The following is a 15,562-nucleotide window of genomic DNA, read 5'->3' as shown; positions in this document are numbered from 1 at the left end:
GGAAGTTTTTTAAAACTCACCAATTTATATAAAGGCATGTGTAATATTATAGCTAAAAACTAGGAATGGGAAGAATTGCTCAGTGGACTTGGGAGCATGGAGTTGATGCAACCGAATCTTGAAATGCTATTTGGAAAGTGGAATAACTAACATTTACTAAGCACTAATGACATGTCAGGCACTTGGCAGAGAGAGAGGTCTTTACATGCAAAAATCTCATTTAGTATCCTCAAGGGTCTTCTGAGGTAGGTATTATCACCATTCTTCCTTTTTTTTTTTTCTTCTTTTTGAGACAGAGTCTTGCTCTGTCTCCCAGGCTGGAGTGCAGTGGTACAGTCACAGCTCACTGCGGCCTCAACTTCCCAGGCTCAAGTGATCCTCCCACCTCAGCCTCCTAAGTAGCTGGGACCACAGGCACGTGCCACCATGCCAGGCTAGTTTTTTTTTTTTTTTAAAGAGATGGGTTTCACTATGTTGCCCAGGTTGGTCTTGAACTCCTGGGCTTAAGTGACTATCTCACTCTTCTGTTGCTAATGGCTTATTACAGCAATTTAAGGAAATGACACCTCCAGGGTTAGATGTAAACATAAAGTGTTCAACATAGCATCCCGTACATAGTAGGTACTGAACAAATCCACTGCTTTTTCTTCCATAAGGGAAAGTTAAAAAAAAAAATCCAGCAGATCTGATGCCAGATAGACCATGGTTCAAGTACGGGGTTTCCTCCACATTGGTTGGGTGACCCTAGATGAGTGATTTCTCAAAAAAAAAAAAAAAAAAGAAAGAAAGAAAGAAATCACTGGTCTAGGGTCACCCAACCATTGTATTCAAACTAGAAAATGCTAAGCCTGCTTACTGCCTTGCCTGTTCCTTTCCTGAAACTAGATAGAGCGGGAATGGGGTTTGGCTTCGGCTTGCCCCCACTGGAGCATTCTTTCACACATTCACATTGATTCATAAAACCCACTACACATCTTGCTGACACCACACCGGCTAACCCCGAAGGTTTAGCCAAACAAAGAAAATCACCATTCTGTATTGTTCTGGGCACTCATAATGTGTAACCATGCCTTTTACTTCAAGGAATCCAGGAACTGGCTTTAGGAGATCCAATGGTTGTAGAAGAACTGATTTACAGGCTTGTTGCTGCTGGCCAGACCACCACCAGGTGGCTCATTACTCAAGAAAACCAGCCAACCAGATGTGAGGACCTGCAGAGCCCACCTCACGTGCTTTGCCTGGCCCAGACTGCATAACCTACCCACTATCAATTCCCATGCTTTTCCTAATATAAACTCCCAGCCAGCTCTTTTCAGAGTCAGCCAGGGAATTCTCTCACTGTCTTGTGCTGCCTCCCTTATGCCCAGGCACAAGCTCCAGTGAAGCCTTGTCTGGTTAAACTCTTTTGGCCTCATGTCAATTTCTATTGCATTGACAGCCCAAGAACCCATCCTTGGGATCCAAACCACACTAAAGGTTCTTGCCCACCTTTTCCCCTCTGCCACCTGACAGACCCCCTGTGTCTCCCACGGCACAGCATGTCCCCTCCTCTCCCAAGAGAGTATAACAAACTTCTGTGAGTATAACAAACTTCTTTTTTTTTTTCTTAAAGAAAAAAAAAAGAGAGATGGGGTTCCACCACATTGGCCAGTCCGGTCTTGAACTCCTGACCTCAGGTGATCCACCTACCTTGGCCTCCCAAAGGACTGGGATTACAAGCATGAGCTACCACGCCCGGCCTAACGAACTTCTTTTCAGTGGTGGTCATCTCCTGATCTATTGGTTTCACCATATCTAAACAATAGTAAGCCAGTCCCTCATGGCTTCCATCATACTTAGAATAAAATCCAGACTTCTTTCGATGGCCTAGAAGCCCCGCTGAGCTCTGGCCTCTCCCTGCCCTCCAAGCCCTGGCTTCTGCCCTCCCTTGCCCCGGGCTCCAGCCCCACTGCTTTCTTCCTGCTCTCACACCCAGCAAAGCCTTGAGGGCCTTCCTTTGCTATTCCCTCTGCCTAGAACATCTTTGTCCAGAACTCAGCAGGGATGGCTTCTTTTCTATGTCCAGGGCTCAGTTTACGGTCACCTTCTCAGCCAGGCGTTCTCAGCCAGGAACACTCACCATCAAGGAACAGTAACAGCCAACACTTCCTGGAAATTTTCCATGGCCCAGACACTATTTTATGTGCTTTCTATTTACTATTCACTCCTTGAATCCTCACAACAATCCTCTAGGGTAGATATTGTGACTCTTTCTATTTTGCAGATAAGGAAACTGAGGCACAGAGAGGTTAAATGACATGACCGAAGTTTTACAGCTAACAACCAGGAAAGCCAGAACTCAAACCCAGCAGCCTCAGACCCGGAGTCCACGCTTGGAACCACGGAGCTGTATTTCTTCACACAGAGTAAGGGCACAATAAATACTAGCATATTGTTGTTTTATCAGAGCCTATGTTTCACCCACCAGTTTTCTTCCTCTTTTTTTAAAAAAGTAATATCTTGACTGTAGACCTGTGCGGGCAGGAGCCTGATGAGTTATTTATTTTTTTATCTGGAGACAGAGTTTCACTCTTGTTGCCCAGGCTGAAGTGCAGTGGCACGATTTTGGCTCACAGAAACCTCCACCTCCTGGGTTCAAGCGATTCTCCTGCCTCAGCCTCTCAAGTAGCTGGGATTACAGGAATGCACCACCACGCTCAGCTGATTTTATATTTTTAGTCGAGATGGGGTTTCACCATGTTGGCGAGGCTGGTCTTGAACTCCTGACCTCAGGTGATCCACCCCCTTGGACTCCAAAAGTGCTGGGATTACAGGTGTGAGCCACCACACCCAGCCAACATTATTTTTTAATGTAGAGGCTAGGTCTCGCTCAGTTGCCCAGGCTGGGAGTACCATAGCTATTCATAAGGTGTGATCATTGCTCACTACATCCTCGACCTCCCTAAAGCGATCCTCCGGCCTCAACCTCCTGAGTAGCTGGGATTAGAGGCATGGGCTGCCACCTTCTCCCTGATTTTCTTTCATTAAGTTTGGATTCCTTCACACAAGTCATTCACTGTCCAGTTTGTCCCTCTTGCTCCCTATTGTCTTAGCCCAATTTAAACTAACTTGGTTGAACCCTGAAGTCACTCATGCCTCTTACTCAGCCCCTCATTTTTTTTGTTGTTGTTGTTTTTGAGACAGACTTTTACTCTGTCACCAAGGCTAGCATGTAATGGAGCAATCAAGGCTCACTGCGGCTTCTGCCTCCTGGACTCAAGCGATCCTCCCACCTCAACTTCCCGAGTAGTGGGAATACAGGTGCACACCACTGCACCTGGCTAATTTTTTTTTTCCAGTTTTGTAGAGCTGGGCACGGTGGCTCACACCTGTAAGCCCAGTGCTTGGGAGGCTGAGGCAGGTGGATCACTTGAGGTCAGGAGTTTGAGACCAGCCTGGCCAACATGATGAAATCCTGTCTCCACTAAAAACACAAAAATCAGCCAGCTGTGGTATGGTGGTACACGCCTGTAATCCCAGCTACTCAAGAGGCTGAGGCAGGAGAATCAAAAACAAATTTGTAGAGACGTGGTCTCGCCATGTTACCTGGGCTTGCCCCTCATTCTTTTAACTAATACCCACCATGCCAGGTGCTGTGCGAGGTCCACAAAAATGAATAAGTTACCCTCACCCTCCGGGAGCCCACAGTCACATGCGGAGGCAGACCTGCACCAGGTCACTTCACTGCAGGGTTATGTGTGCTGTCCTGGGGATGCCAACAAGTGTCAGAGAAGCACCTGGGAGCAGAGAGCAAGCAGCCAAGGAGAACGTCCCAGAGAAAGTGACATCTCTACTGGGTTTGAAGGACTAGACAGGAAGCAGATGGGAGAAGTGCAGCACAAACAAATGCATGAAGGTGGCTGAGCGCACGCGTGTCTAGGGACCTGCTGCTCACGTTGGGTGTGAAACGCACGGAGGTGGCTGAGCGCACGCGTGTCTAGGGACCTGCTGCTCATATTGGGTGTGAAATGCACGGAGGTGGCTGAGCACACACGTGTCTAGGGACTGGCTGGTCACATTGGATGCAAAGCAGGCATGAATCTGCCTGGCTGAGGGAAATCGATCCAGATCTTGAAGGGCTTCTGTAAGGACTGCAACTTCTGTTGTGGAGGCTGCAAACAATCCCAGAGGGATTTTATTTTATTTTGCCTGGCCTCAGGCCATTTTTTTTTTCTTTTTGAGACAGAGTGTCACTGTGTCGCCAGGTTAGAGTGCAGTGGTACAATCTCGGCTCACTGCAACCTCTGCCTCCTGGGTTCCAGCGATTTTCCTGCCTCAGCCTCCCGAGTAGCTGGAATTACAGGCAGGCACCAACATGCTCAGCTACTTTTCTTGTGTTTTTAGTAGAGACGGGGTTTCAGCATGTCGGCCAGGCTGGTCTCCAACTCCTGATCTCAGGTGATCTGCCTGCCTTGGCCTCCCAAAGTGCTGGGATTACAGGCATGAGCCACTGCACCTGGCCCTCAGTCCATTCTTGGAACACACTCCATCACCTGGTTCCCAGAACTCAGACTGCACAATGGTTACTTCATCACTGGCCAGGGTTCACAGTTACCACAGCAGAGGTCTCTCTATACCTCCCTCCCCTCCAGCCTCGCCCACTGCCACTCTCCCTTCCTGCCCCCACCCGGGTCCCCTGACCCCACTTTACCTGCCATGTTTGTATAACTTTCTCAGGCTCCCAGCTGGCATTGCTGCCTACAGTGGGATCTGATCATGAAAGGAAAACAGTGCCCTGGGGACCCCAGAACACCCTACTCTACTTCACGTGCTATGCCCCATCTACTGCCAACCTCTATGCCCTGCCCCTGTGCCCAAAACCAGTGCTGTGTCAGGCTAGGCAGTCTTCCTAGAAATTTTAATCAGGGATTGGCACTATATTGCTGGCAAGGTTTCCACCCCCTCTCCCATTCCAACCCCATCCAATTTCTCCAAAACTACTGAGAACTTGGTGCTCATCACATCAGCTCATGTTCTGCAGGCCGGCAAGCCTTTACCAGGCATCTGATAGGCTTGATAATAACAAGGCTGGAAGCCAGGAGGAGAACATTAAGAGCAGGAATTCAGCCCTGCCTTGGCCTCTAGATATCCCCAAACTGGCCCAGTTTCCAAGAATCATTTTGATGAGAGATTCTGGGAAGCAGGACATTGTTGAGGCCAAGTAAACTCCCAAAGACCTGGAAAGAGCCAGAAAGCAGAAAGGATAATGCTTCCCCATCTCAGGTGGGAGTGAGCAGGAAGTCCAGCTCCTTTCCTTGTGGGAAGCCCCCTCAGCCTGGCCTCCTTCTGGGTTCCATAGCCCCTGCTTCTCTCAGCTAGGGCTCTGGCAGCTGCCTTGGGGGATGTCCCCCATCTCTACACTTAGGCTTGGCATACAGGGAATATGACAGCAGCCTCAAGAACCCAGTTCCCGTCCCTTCCCAACAGCCAGGCATCAAGGTATGGTAGCAGAACAGGGAAATCTGAGTTCAAGCCTGGTTTGGCCAGCCATTAACTATAAGACCTTGGGTAAGTCACCTGGCCTCTGCATACCTTGGTTTCCCGACCTGCAAACTGGGGGTGGAGCTACTGACCTCTCAGAATCATTGTGCCAACTGAATGAGCTCAGGTGTGCCAAGCACTTGGCACAAACATGTTCCTTCCCAAGGTTGGATGCTGGCATTTGGCATTCTTTAGGTGGAGTGGGGTCAGGGTGGGCATTAGCTGGACCATACAGATTCAACACGTATTTTGGCAGAGAAGACAGCACTTGTAAAGGTATGCAGGGGTGACAGGGCATGGCAAGGTTGGAGAATGCTATGTTCCCATGCAGTTTGCTGTCCCTGGAGCAAGGGGTGACCAAGAATGAGGAGATGGGAGGTGAGACAAAAAAGACCAGCTAGGGTCAGGATGCAAAGGGCCTTGAGCCAGACTAAAAAGCTTAGGCGCCACATGTACCCCTTAAACTTAAAAGTTGGAAAGAAAAAACATATATATACATATATATATATATATATAAAATAAGTAAAAGGCTTGGGCTCCATTTCAGGCTCCCCGTCACGGGGTGCAGCAGTGAGGACTGTGGAATGTGAACCAGGCAGACCTGGCTGCACATTTCAGTTCATTTCATTTAGCCTAGTGCTGGGAGGCTGCAGTGAGCTCTATTTGTGCCACTGCACTCCAGCCTGGGTGACAGAGCCAGATCCTGTCTCTTAATTTAAAGAAAAAAAAAAGAATAGGCCAGGCACGGTGGCTCACACCTGTAATCCCAGCACTTTGGAGGCTGAGACGGGCAGATCATGAGGTCAGGAGATCGAGACCATCCTGGCTAAAAATACAAAAAAATTAGCAGGGCATGGTGGCGCATGCCTGTAGTCCCAGCTACTTGGGAGGCTGAGGCAGGAGAATTGCTTGAACCCAGGAGGTGGCAGTGAGCCAAGATCACGCCACTGCACTACAGCCTGGGCAACAGTGTGAGATTCTGTCTCAAAAAAAAAAAAGAAAAAAGAAAAGAAAAGAAAGAAAGAGAGAGAGAAAGAAAGAGGGAGAGAAGGAGAGAGGGAAGGAGGGACGGAGGAAGGAAGAAAGGAAGGAGAAAAAAGAGAGGAAAGAAGGTGAAAAAAGGAAGGAAGGAAAGAAAGAAAGGAAGGAAGGAAAGGGAGGAAGGGAAGGGAGAAAGGAAGGAAGGGAAGGGAAGGAAAGAAGGAAGGAAGGAGAAAAAAGAGAGGAAAGAAAGAAAGAGAAAGAAAGGAAGGAAGAAAAGAGAGACATAAAGAGAGAAAGAGAAAAGGGAGGGAGGGAAGGAAGGAAGGAAGAAAGGATAGAAGGAAGGGGAAAGGAAGGAAAGGAGAAAGAAGGAAGGAAAGAAAGAAGAGAGAAAGGAAGAAAGAAAGACAGAAAAAGAGAAAGAGAAAAAGAAAGAAAGGAGAGAGAAAGAGAAAGCAAGCAAGAAAGAAAGAAAGAAAAAGGAGAAAGACTATCTTATCTGAAGATGGGGAAGTTGGGCATTTAGGCACCAACTCTCTTGATGGTTGAAGGTTGCCTCTGAGGTGCGTAACACACCTGTTCCTCCTGGTTCATAGATACCTAAGAAAGCTCTCAGGCAAGGAAGCCAAGAGAAGTAGGCTCTTGTGTGGTGGGGCCCTGAGTATGCTGAAAACCAGCACACTGGCAAGGGACTCAGAGAAGGGGTGGAGGCTATGAGGCAGGTGTCAACACTGTCTGCTGTTACCTCTTTGAGCCTCTGTTCTCTCGTCTGGAAAATGGAAAGGATATGGGATACTTCACAGGAATATTAAATGTAAAGTATTTGAAAGTTACCTAATGACATGGCTGACACGTAGGGGATAATCGATAAATGGTAGGTATGCTTAGGCTCAGCTCAGATGCCAGTTCCTCAGAGAATCCTTCCCTCCCACTCTATTGAGAGTAGCTCACTCCCTTCATTCTCCATCAAAGCAGCATCCTATTTCCTGTGGAGCATTTTAACATAGTATATAATTATCTCGGTTATGTATTTGTTTGAGGTTTTCTTTTTGTTTTTGTTTTAGAGACAAGGTCTCGCTCTGTCACCCAGGCTGCAATGCAGTGTCGCAATCATAGCTCATTGCAGCCTCAGACTTCTAGGTTCAAATCATCCTCCCACTTCAGCCTTGTAGTAGCTAGGACTACAGGCACGCACTACCATGCCCAGCTATTTTTTTTTTATTTTTTTTGGTTTGTTTGTTTTTGAGACAGTCTCCCTCTGTTGCCAGACTGGAGTGCTGTGGCGCAATCTTGGCTCATTGCAACCTCTGACTCCCTGGTTCAAGCAATTTTCCTGACTCAGCCTCCTGAGTAGCTGGGATTACAGGCACATGCTACCATGCCTAGCTAATTTTTTTGTATTTTTAGTAGAGACGGGGTTTCACCATGTTGGCCAGGATGGTCTCGATCTCTTGACCTCTTGATCCACTCGCCTTGGCCTCCCAAAGTGCTAGGATTACAGGCATAAGCCACCATACCCAACCAAGACAAATCATTTCTTTCTTTTTCTTTCTTTCTTTTTTTTTTTTTTTTAAAGATAAATCATTTCTATATGCCCAGCATGCAGCCCAGAAGAGACATCACCATATGCTGGGATGTAAGAAAGAGGAAGGCAGCCCCTGAAGTCCAGGGGCCAGTCTGACACAGCCAGGCCTTGGTCTTGGCCTGTTGGACATAAACAACTTCATAGAACATCAACAGCAGACAAGGCCACTCTGTGACTGTGATAATCAAAACACAAACAGGACCACTCGTAATCATGTCTGAACACAAACAAAAAATACATATTGTCCAAACCACGAAAAAGACCAACGATCCCCCTATCGCTGCCAAAATGAGACTGCTGCTTCTTACCTATGACAGCTTTAGCCTGGGTCTAGCCTCCCCTCCTTCTAGGTACATTTTATCAAGACCCCAGTCATAGAATTACCCCTGCTCTTGACAGCATCCAATCTAAAGCCAAGCCCTGCTCCCTTAAACTCTCCCAAATTATCTAACAAAAGCCCAGATTCTGTAAGTTCTTTCTTCCACCCTCCTGCTGAGATACCCCCCTGTACCATTTCCCCATTGCCTGCATTCTCCCTTGTTGCAATGAGTAACTAATACAACTTGTTTAATTACAGGTGCGTTTCTGGTGGTTTTTGACTGGAATGCCGTCGACACAATTATCACCTATCGTTGAGCATGAAATATTGTCAAAGTTAAAAAATACTGCTTCTCAAAACTAGTTGATGATAAGACAAGGAAAAGTAGTTGTTCCTTCTGGAAAATGGGTGGGATTGATGGATTATAAACTGAGAAGCCAACCTTTCAGGATATTGGAAACGTTCTACATTTTGAAGTAAATGGTAGTTACAGCAAATGTTTCTAAGAAGTTAAGCTGTATACTTAAGATTAGTGCACATTACGGCCAGGCCTGGTGGCTCACGCCTGTAATACTTTGGGAGGCCGAGGAGGATGGATCATGAGGTCAGGAGTTCAAGACCAGCCAGGCCAAGATGGTGAAACCCTGTCTCTACTAAAAATACAAAAATTAGCTGGGTGCAGTGGCAGGCACCTGTAATCACAGCTACTCGGGAGGCTGAGGCAGGAGAATCACTTGAACTCAGGCAGCAGAGATTGCAATGAGCTGAGACTGCGCCACTGCATTCCAGCCTGGGCAATAGAGTGAGACTCCATCTCAAAACAAAACAAAAAAAAGATTAGTGCACATTACATATTTTATTGTATACCTATTATACCTTTATTTTGAAAGTTTTGTCCACTGGTGGGGCGTGCGGGCTCACACCAGTAATCCCAGCACTTTGGAAGGGCAAGGTGGGCAGATCACTTGAGGTCAGGAGTTCAAGATCAGCCTGGCCAACATGGTGAAAACCCATCTCTATTAAAAATATAAAAATTAGTCAGGCGTGGCAATGTGCCTGTAATCCCTGCTATAAGGGAGGCTGAATTAGGAAAATTGCTTGAACCCAGGAGGCAGAGGCTGCAGTGAGCAGAGATCCTGCCACTGCACTCCAGACTGGACCACAGAGCAAGACTGCCCTCCCCACCACCACAGAAAAAGTTTTGTCCACCAAACTTCAGCAGGTAGTGGGAGAATAGAAAATCCAAAGCTGGTCACCCAAATACCAACTTGAAGCAATTTAGCAACAAAGGAAAGGCCAGACTTGGGACAGTAGCTGACAGCGGACTTGAAGGGAACTTCAGGCTGTTGGAGGATGAGATCTATGATGAAAATGCTGGAAAATCAACCATTTGCTTAAAAAGGTAAAAGCATTTGGGTTGTTTATCCCAGAAAAGACTGGCTTGGAAGGAAGTGTGGTTAAACTCAACTGTTTTATTTTGCAACAGGGAAGAGTTTGATTGTGCCCAAGGAATATCTGCTTAACAGGGACAAAGGAGGTAAAGGAGGTGGTGGCATGCCCGTCCCTGGGGAGTTTTAAACTCAGCTGGCCAGCAAATGGCTACAGCATAGCCTGGTCTGGGAGTAGGAGACTGAAGTGACCTTCAGCTGTCCCTCTCATGACCAGGACCTCCGGCTTGTCATGAGAGTTCTGGCCAGCTGCACAGCACGGATTAATGGGCCAAAGGGAGCCGCTCTCTGATCTGTACTAAGCTTTTCAGGTTCTGTGGTCACCGCCATCAGCCACAGATTTAATGAGAGCCGGGGCTTAATCACCACAGTGCAGCGCTGCCAACACTCTCTCCGGATGACTTTATCTTGGCTCCTGGAAGGATGAGGTGACAAGTGTGTCGGCAGGAGAAGAGAGCCTAAAGCAGGGACCCTGGACCCTGGTGATTCGAGGGAATGTGGGCTGCAAGAGTGGGTGGAGGGGGGCGACTGCAGACTCAGTACCTGACCTCAAAGAGCTCACAATGTGTCAAGAGTTAAAACCTCTAATCCAGGAGATAGCCCAAGGCAGTGTGAGTCAACTCCCAAGCGGAAATTTTGGCGTTGTGAACAAAGCTCCTAGAGGAGGGGGGTGGGGGATGGGGGCGTGGGGGCGTGCAGGTTGGGTAAGGAAGATCTTGAATGTCAGGCTAAGCAGTTGGGACTTCATTTCATAGGTAGTAGAGAGCCATCGAACGTTTTTGAGCTGCCGGAACGATCCAAATTTCCTGTGGAAGTTTACTTAATCCAGGACTCCTGAGGGATGGGCTCTGCCTACCCCCCACCCCTTCCCCCAAATAATATCTCCTTCGATCCCTCACACTCTGCTGCAGCCAACACTGGACAGATTGCCATACTCTGAAACGTTCTTCACAGTCTCTGTACTCCTGGCTACGTTCTTTCCTTCTGGTCTCAAAGTTAACATCGCTCCCTCTAAGGAGCCCTGCGGACATCGCCCTTTTCCCCCAAGCCTGGGCGCAGGCTCCCACGCTGGCTGTGTCTCCCCATGAGATCACAGCTCTGTGCTGTCATTATGCATTTGTCTGAATTCTCTGCTAGGCTGTGATTCTGTGGAGGCTAGTGGGTATCGTGTCCTTCTGTGGAGGCTAGTGGGTATCGCGTCGCTAAGAGCCAGCATAAGGCAGTGATGTCGGGGTGGATGCAGCCCAGCAGATCGCTCGGGTTCCTCCCCTTTCTCGGCCAGGGAGTCTTTTGAGGACAATGGAAAATCACAGGTGTCAACGGGTCTAGGCTGGGAGGGAATGTCCCCTTAATTGAACGAACAGTCTGTTATTCTTACAGGAAGCAAAGTGTGCAGAAGACACAAAACAAACTCCGATCTCCTCCTATCTCCCTGACAATAAAGCGAAGCGGGGGCCATTTCTAGGCACGCCTGAGGACTATTTGAGGAGCCTGAGGCGGAGGGTTACACACGGGATTGCAAAAAACCCCTCCGCTCCAGAGCAGAAATAGCGGCGGCTCCTCTTCAGGCCACCAGGGGGAGGAATCGCACCGCATCCCGGGCCTTAGGCTGTTTCGCACGACTACGGTGACGCGGAGGCGGGGTGGTTCGCGTAGATCTCTGGGAGTTGTAGTCCTATGTTGTAATGCGCAATCTCACTTTCTGCACACCGAGAGTTGTCGTTCCAGAGTGAGGAACGGGACGTGCTTCTAAGCGTCCATGTTGAGCCCTGGAAACTACAACGACCAAAGGGCCACGGGCTCCTGGGCGGTTTCTCGTTTCCGTCGAGTCAAACGTCTGGGGCTGCTTCTGAGGGATCAGCTCAACTGGGTAAGTTTGGTTGGAGAAAGCCTCTATATGTCAATTGAGCTCCCTACAGACTTTCCTGTCTGTCCCGGTTTGGGGCCTCGGAGTCTCAGTCGGAGGAATTGCACATTAATCTTTGTCCTTTCCGTTTTCTTTCTTTCTTTCTTTTTTTTTTTTTCGCCCTCTCTACCCAGCTTTTCCCGACTCCGGGAAGAACCGGTAAGGGAAGGCCGTCCTTTCCGTTTTCTATTCAGACACTTGTAGCCACGCACTCCCTTGACCCTCCCACGGTTGCCTTGCGCTTTCATGGCCGGCGCCCCTGGAATTCCCCCTGAGCTCCCATCCCAGGACCCAGCCCCCGCAGCCCTACCTTGGACCCCACAGCCCTACCCTGATTTCTCGGCTCCACCCTGAACCTGCAGCTTCATCCCCCGAACCCCGGCTTCTTTATGCTCCTCCACCTTTTGTGTACTTTGCTCTTACTCTCAATCTTCTGTTTTTCACGCCGGTGGAAGGAGAGTCTCCATTCCTTCTTCCCAATCCGCGATACCCTGGACTGGAAGTCAGCAGACCCGCTTCTAGGCCAGCTCTGCCTTTCACCCTCTGTGACCTTGGGCAAATCATACAACTCCGGACTCAGTTTCTTCCTCTCTAAAACGGAGTATGACTGCTGCTACGTCAGTCTCAGGGTGAGGAGTGTTGTGGAGCCAACAAGTTAGTATGTGTATAGATGTCTTGTAAACTCTAAGACCCTCATGAGAGACAGAGATTATTTTTATCACAATTGTTAATGCTCTAGAACACTCTTACCATGGCTCTTTTCTAGCTCTGCCACCTTGTTGCTCAAACCCATCCCTTGAGCGCTTGGTGTCTTCATTGTCTAAGAGCTGGATGATATTTCCTCACTTCTTCCAGAGACCAAAGGTCAGGCCAGTGAGCTTTTAGTCTCCAGAGAGCTTTGAAAGGAAGCACCAGAGAAGTGTGTATCTTGGACTGTATCCTAAAATATCCAGTGATGAAAGGGCCACACAGCTGGCAGAGCAGCAGTCCTCTCCTCACCAGAAACAGGACCCCAGCAGGAGAGGACAGCTGCAACCTAAGCCCCATCCATTCCCTCTGGGCTCTTCTGGACCTGTTCAGTAGACACTGGCTTCGATAGGGCTGTCTCAGGCCTGAAAAGACTGGTGGGAAAGAATCCGTTTTGCCAAAGAGCTTAATCCAGGAAAAATGAGAGACCTTGGCTAGGGAAGAGAGACATAGCATTGTTAATTAGTTCCTAACATTTTATAAGCACTCAAAATGCCCCAGGCCCTAGGCAATATTTTCACTTATGAAGTATCCATTTTACATATAAAGAACTTAGAGCGGCCATGTAGTTAAAATAATAGCTGCCTCCTATGGTTATATAGTACCTTCTGTACATCGAGGGCTTTACATGCATTATTTAATCCTCATCAACAATCTCGTGAATAGTTACTATTTCTTTTTGAGACAGGGCCTCGCTTTGTCAACTGGGCTGAAGTGCAGTGGCACAATCTTGGCTCATTGCGGCCTCTGGCTCCCAAGCTCCAGCAATCCTCCTACCTCAGCTTCTTGAGTAACTGGGAATACAGTTGCAAACTACCACACCCAGCTAATTTTTTGTTTTTTAATTTTTTGTAGAGACAGAATTTTGCCATGTTGCCTGGGCTGGTCTTGAACTCCTGGGCTCAAGCAATCCTTCCCACTTGGCCTCCCAAAGTGCTGGGATTATAGGTGTGAGCCACTGTGCCTGGCTGTAGTTATTATTTCTGTTGTGAGAATAAATTATCAGAGGTTTAGAGTTTGAGAAACTTGTTCAAGATCACACAGCTAATAAGTGGCAGGGGTAGGATTCAGAGTCATCAAAACCTTTTCTCACCCATTATACCATATAGCCTTATTTTTAGATCAAAAACACAAAGATTAAAGAAGGCTTGAGATGGGTTTAAATCAAAGCCAAATGAAGGAACATTTATTGAATCCCAACTCTGTGGGGAAAGTATGCAGATAGATGGTTTGGCCTACAAAAAAGTATAAAACTGAGGGTTTTTGGTTTTTTTTTTTCTTTTTTTTAAGGGAGTCTCACTCTGTCACCCACGCTGGAGTGCAATGGCATAGACTTGGTTCAGCTCACTGCAACTTCTGCCTCCCAGGTTCAAGCAATTCTCCTGCCTCAGCCTCCGGAGTAGCTGGGACTACAGGCACCTGCCACCATGCCTAGCTAATTTTTGTATTTTTAGTAGAGATGGGGTTTTACCATGTTGGCCAGGCTGGTCTTGAACTCCTGACCTCATGATCTACCTACCTCAGCCTCCCAAAGTGCTGGGATTACAGGTGTGAGCCACCACGCCCGACCTATAAAACCCAGCCTTTACCCCTGTAGTGGATCTGAAGAGGTAAAGCATAAGTGTGCCAAAAATTAAATAGTATTTGTTGGGTAAATTAATTACTGAGACCAGCTGTATGCAGGGCACTGCATTAAGTCTAGTGATAGGAACATGCTTCTGGGTGGCCATGGAGATAATACCCAGTGAAATCGTAGTTGTGAAAATGACTCAGTGTATCCGTAGTTGGAACAGAGTATACACTCAGTAAATGTCTGCTGCATGTACACGTGTCTGAATAAAATAAAAATTCATCCAGAGACACTCCTAATCAAAGTCTAGACCAGAGGTTCTCAAACTTTGCTGATTAGAAACACCTGGGATGCTTTTACAAATGAATTGACCCCTGGAAATAGGGGCCCCAGAATACACATTTTTGAAAAGCTTCTTAGGTGATTGTGATGATAGGTTCAGGAACCTAAGATCTAGATTCTACATGGACCACTGTTGCAGGCAAGTCACTAGAATAGGTGTTAATCCAAGAGCTGCCCTAAGGTAACCTGAGATTGGTTACCAGATAATGGATGTGGATAGTGATCAGAGATGAGAGGAGGAAAGGCTGGAAGGGGAAAGCTTCTTAGAGGACCAGATATATCACTGGGCCTTGCTGGATGGAGAGGCTTCTGGACAGGTACCGTCATGAACCATTTAGACAAAATGAGCAAAAGAAGGTCGAGACAGACTGATTTCCTTGGAAAATTCCATCACTTTTATTAGAAACGACTCTAGATGCTTTGTGTGAATGTCTCTTTGGCAAAATTTGCAAGTCAGATTGGATTTTTCCATCTCTCCATCCTATTTGGACATCAGTCAATGTGAGCCTAGGAAACAAAGATTCATTTTCATGTTAGCTTCACTCTGGCCAATTAGCTTCTCTAGTTTTTATTTCCAAACAATTTAGTTGATGATCCTCCCAGAAACTTTCCAGGAGCACCAGAGAGTTCTGTTCTCCTCTGTTTGGCCATTTCCAGGTCCCCTTATCCTGATTCTTAAGTACCCGTTCTCTACGCAGGATGAGACAAAAATCTCTTTTATGACTTAAGGACTAGTGTCGTGGTTCCCCAATCTTAAAACCCGACTTTTTGGCTCTTGACTCCCCAGATTGACTCAGTGGCCAAATCCTAGTGTTTCTACTTTTCACTCATCAACACGTTTCTTGGCTTCTTCCTAAGAGTCAGGTACCACACCAGCTGCTTTGAATGCATTATTTCATTTTATTTCCATAGCAACCCTATGAGGATGGTTAGTGTTCCCATTGTACAGATGGAGAATCAGGCTTAGAGAGATCAGATTACTTGTGTAAGATAAGAAAGCTAGGCAGGGCCAGGATGGTGGCTCACTCCTGTAATCCCAAGCACTTTGGGAGGCTAAGGCAGGAGGATCACTTGAGCCCAAGAGTTTGAGACCAGCCTGGACAATATGATGAAACTCTGTCTCTACAAAAGATACAAAAAT

General features: G+C 47.5%; 1 protein-coding gene and 2 non-coding genes across 3 annotated transcripts in view; 1 reads left to right on the top strand and 2 right to left on the bottom strand.

The window, feature by feature from the left end:
• Positions 1-4,497: 4,497 nt before the first annotated feature.
• On the bottom strand, positions 4,498-4,580 carry LOC135269556 (small Cajal body-specific RNA 18). Its single transcript, XR_010337813.1, has one exon. It is a non-coding gene; the product is annotated as a small Cajal body-specific RNA 18 (non-coding RNA).
• An 84-nt stretch (positions 4,581-4,664) lies between these two features.
• Positions 4,665-4,789, bottom strand: LOC135269562 (small Cajal body-specific RNA 17). Its single transcript, XR_010337819.1, has one exon. It is a non-coding gene; the product is annotated as a small Cajal body-specific RNA 17 (non-coding RNA).
• A 6,174-nt stretch (positions 4,790-10,963) lies between these two features.
• PAFAH2 (platelet activating factor acetylhydrolase 2) overlaps positions 10,964-15,562 on the top strand; it is a 39,074-nt gene continuing 34,475 nt past the window's right edge. The window contains exons 1-2 of the mRNA XM_012440090.3: positions 10,964-11,726; positions 11,897-11,921. Of these exons, the coding sequence (XP_012295513.2) occupies positions 11,616-11,726; positions 11,897-11,921 (136 nt within the window). The 5' untranslated portion in view covers positions 10,964-11,615. The remainder of the gene's footprint in view (positions 11,727-11,896; positions 11,922-15,562) is intronic.

Source organism: Aotus nancymaae, unplaced genomic scaffold (assembly GCF_030222135.1).
Source record: "Aotus nancymaae isolate 86718 unplaced genomic scaffold, 86718_ANA_hifiasm-v0.15.2.pri h1tg000053l, whole genome shotgun sequence".
NCBI classification, from domain to species: domain Eukaryota; kingdom Metazoa; phylum Chordata; class Mammalia; order Primates; family Aotidae; genus Aotus; species Aotus nancymaae.
Note: the sequence above shows the minus strand (reverse complement) of the source record. Positions and strands in the feature narration are given on the sequence as shown.